The sequence below is a fragment of the Gobio gobio genome, assembly GCF_949357685.1.
Source record: "Gobio gobio genome assembly, chromosome: 14".
In the NCBI taxonomy this organism is placed as follows: Eukaryota; Metazoa; Chordata; class Actinopteri; order Cypriniformes; family Gobionidae; genus Gobio; species Gobio gobio.
In genome coordinates this window covers 43,808,209-43,810,708 of record NC_137107.1, presented here as the reverse complement: position 1 = coordinate 43,810,708, position 2,500 = coordinate 43,808,209, and the positions used below count along the sequence as shown (strand labels likewise).

General features: G+C 38.1%; 1 protein-coding gene across 1 annotated transcript in view; it reads left to right on the top strand.

Annotated features, from left to right (window-relative positions):
* col27a1a (collagen, type XXVII, alpha 1a) overlaps positions 1-2,500 on the top strand; it is an 87,678-nt gene that overhangs the window by 58,542 nt on the left and 26,636 nt on the right. Inside the window, exons 23-25 of the mRNA XM_079835627.1 lie at positions 1,815-1,868; positions 1,950-1,994; positions 2,067-2,120. Of these exons, the coding sequence (XP_079691753.1) occupies positions 1,815-1,868; positions 1,950-1,994; positions 2,067-2,120 (153 nt within the window). The remainder of the gene's footprint in view (positions 1-1,814; positions 1,869-1,949; positions 1,995-2,066; positions 2,121-2,500) is intronic.

Here is a 2,500-nt window from a genome sequence, read left to right as displayed (position 1 = left end):
GATGTTCTCCATCATTCTGTCCTCAGACAGGTATCTGTTTTCCTCATCTTTCTCTGTGCGGTCAGTAATTGGAGATGTGCTCAGTATGTTCTCTTTGTGTTCTGACCGCAGCTCTTGTGCTTTAGTATGCATACTAATGTCTTTCTCCAACATCATCAAACATGCTAGTGACTTATTTTATGGCTGAATCTCATGAAGAAATTTCATATTTCTCCCAGAATAATAAATAAAAAAAAGTGAATTATATTTTGCCTTAAAAAAAAGTTTGTTTATAACCATTAAGATTTTTTGGCTTTATTTGGGAATCAATTAGACATACGGTGACTTCATTTAATGTCTTAACTCATGCATATTAATTGGATCTCTTACTATTTTGATGCAAATTAATTATTATCAAAAATGTCCAAAAGTAATTTGAACAATAATGAAATTAAATTATTATTTTGGTAACACTTTACTTGAGTCTAATGTATTATAAAGATATTCATAATACATTATATATTTTCATAAATACACTGATCAGGCATAACATTATGACCTAGTTATGTGTTGGTCCCCCTTTTGCTGCCAAAACAGCCCTGACCTGTCGAGGCATGGACTCCACTAGACCCCTGAAGGTGTGCGGCGGTATCTGGCACCAATATGTTAGCAGCAGATCCTTTAAGTCCTGTAAGTTGTGAGGTGGGGCCTCCATGGATCAGACTTTTTTTTTTTTTAGCACATCCCACAGATGCTCGATTGGATTGAGATCCGGGGAATTTGGAGGCCAAGTCAACACCTCAAAATCGTTGTGCTCCTCAAACCATTCCTGTACCATTTTTGCTTTGTGGCAGGAGCATTATCTGCTGAAAGAGCCACAGCCACCAGGAAATACCTTTTCCATGAAAGGGTATATATGGTCTGTAACAATGCTTAGGCATCCACATGGATGGCAGGACCCAAGCTTTCCCAGCAGAACATTGCCACACAGGCCAGCCTTCGCTCCCCACATGCATCATTGAGCCTTGGCCGCCCATGACCCTGTCGCCGGTTCGCCACTGTTCCTTCCTTGGAGCACTTTTGATAGAGACTGACCACTGCAGACCGGGAACAGCCCACAAGAGCTGCAGTTTTGGAGATGCTCTGACCCAGTCGTCTAACCATCACAATTTGGCCCTTGTCAAACTCGCTCAAATCCTCACGCTTGCCCATTTTTCCTGCTTTTAACACATCAACGTTGAGGACAAAATGTTCACTTGCTCCCTAATATATCCCACTCACTAACAGGAGCCATGATGAAGAGATAATCAGTGTTATTCACTTCACCTCTCAGCGGTCATAATGTTATGCATGATCGGTGTATTTGTAACTAAAGTTAAAAATAATATTTGCAGATTCCTTGAAATCTGAAATTGGTTGTTTGTCGTGTGTTTTAATGTGCTACATTTTCTATGTAACAATCAATAGATTTATATAATAACTTTTACAATTATGTGCATTACAAGGCATAATTAATGCATTAAAATATTTTTTATAATCCATTAAATATAAAAGACTCAAGTAGTGTGACCGTAATTTTTTTACTTCATTATTTTTCAAATAGTTAAAGCACGTTTAAATAACCTCTATGTATGAAATGCGCTATACAAATGAAAAAATAATATTTTTTTCTATAGCCCTGTATAGATAACACAAAAGAATTTGGATCATGTGATGTTCTCATTACACATGTTCTTCTTATTGTTTTCTGAAATGGTTTATATGTACAGCCTAGCCTTTCGTCGTTATTTATCTCATAACAAATCTTCTCTTTTCTGTCTGTTTTGTTTTTCCAGGGTCAGATGGGCAGTAATGGTTTCCCCGGGGCTATTGGACCTGAAGGGGTCAAAGTGAGAACATGAGCACTATAAACACACACAAATCTCCTAAAACACACATGGTCACTCAACACACTCTCTGATGTCTTTCAGGGCGAGCAGGGTGTCACGGGGAAGGCTGGACCCTTGGGTGAAAGGGTGAGTGTATGTACAGAGTTATAGCCTCTAAACACACATCTGACCCTCACACTGATGATGTTGTGTTTGTAGGGTCTCGTTGGCTTCATCGGTCCTGTAGGGGAATCTGGACTAGCTGGAGAGAAGGTAAGATGCACCTGAGAGTGTGACACACACATGTCAACTCCCTCCCAGAATGCACTTCGTGAAGCGAGTGGAGAGACTGATAAGAGTTGCACACTCATTTACATATGTGTAGTATATGCACTACTGTTCAAATGTTTTTGGGCATATATGTATATATTATTATTACTTTTATTCAGCAAAGATGCATTTAATTGATCACAAGTGACAGTAAAGACATTTATAATGTTATAAAAAACATTTTATTTTGAATAAATGCTTCTGAGTTCTTCTGAACTTTCTATTCTTTAAAGAATTCTCACAAAAATATGAAACAACGATTTCTGAAGGATCATGTGACACTGAAGACTGAATATTAGAAAATCTTCCAGACCCCAAACCTT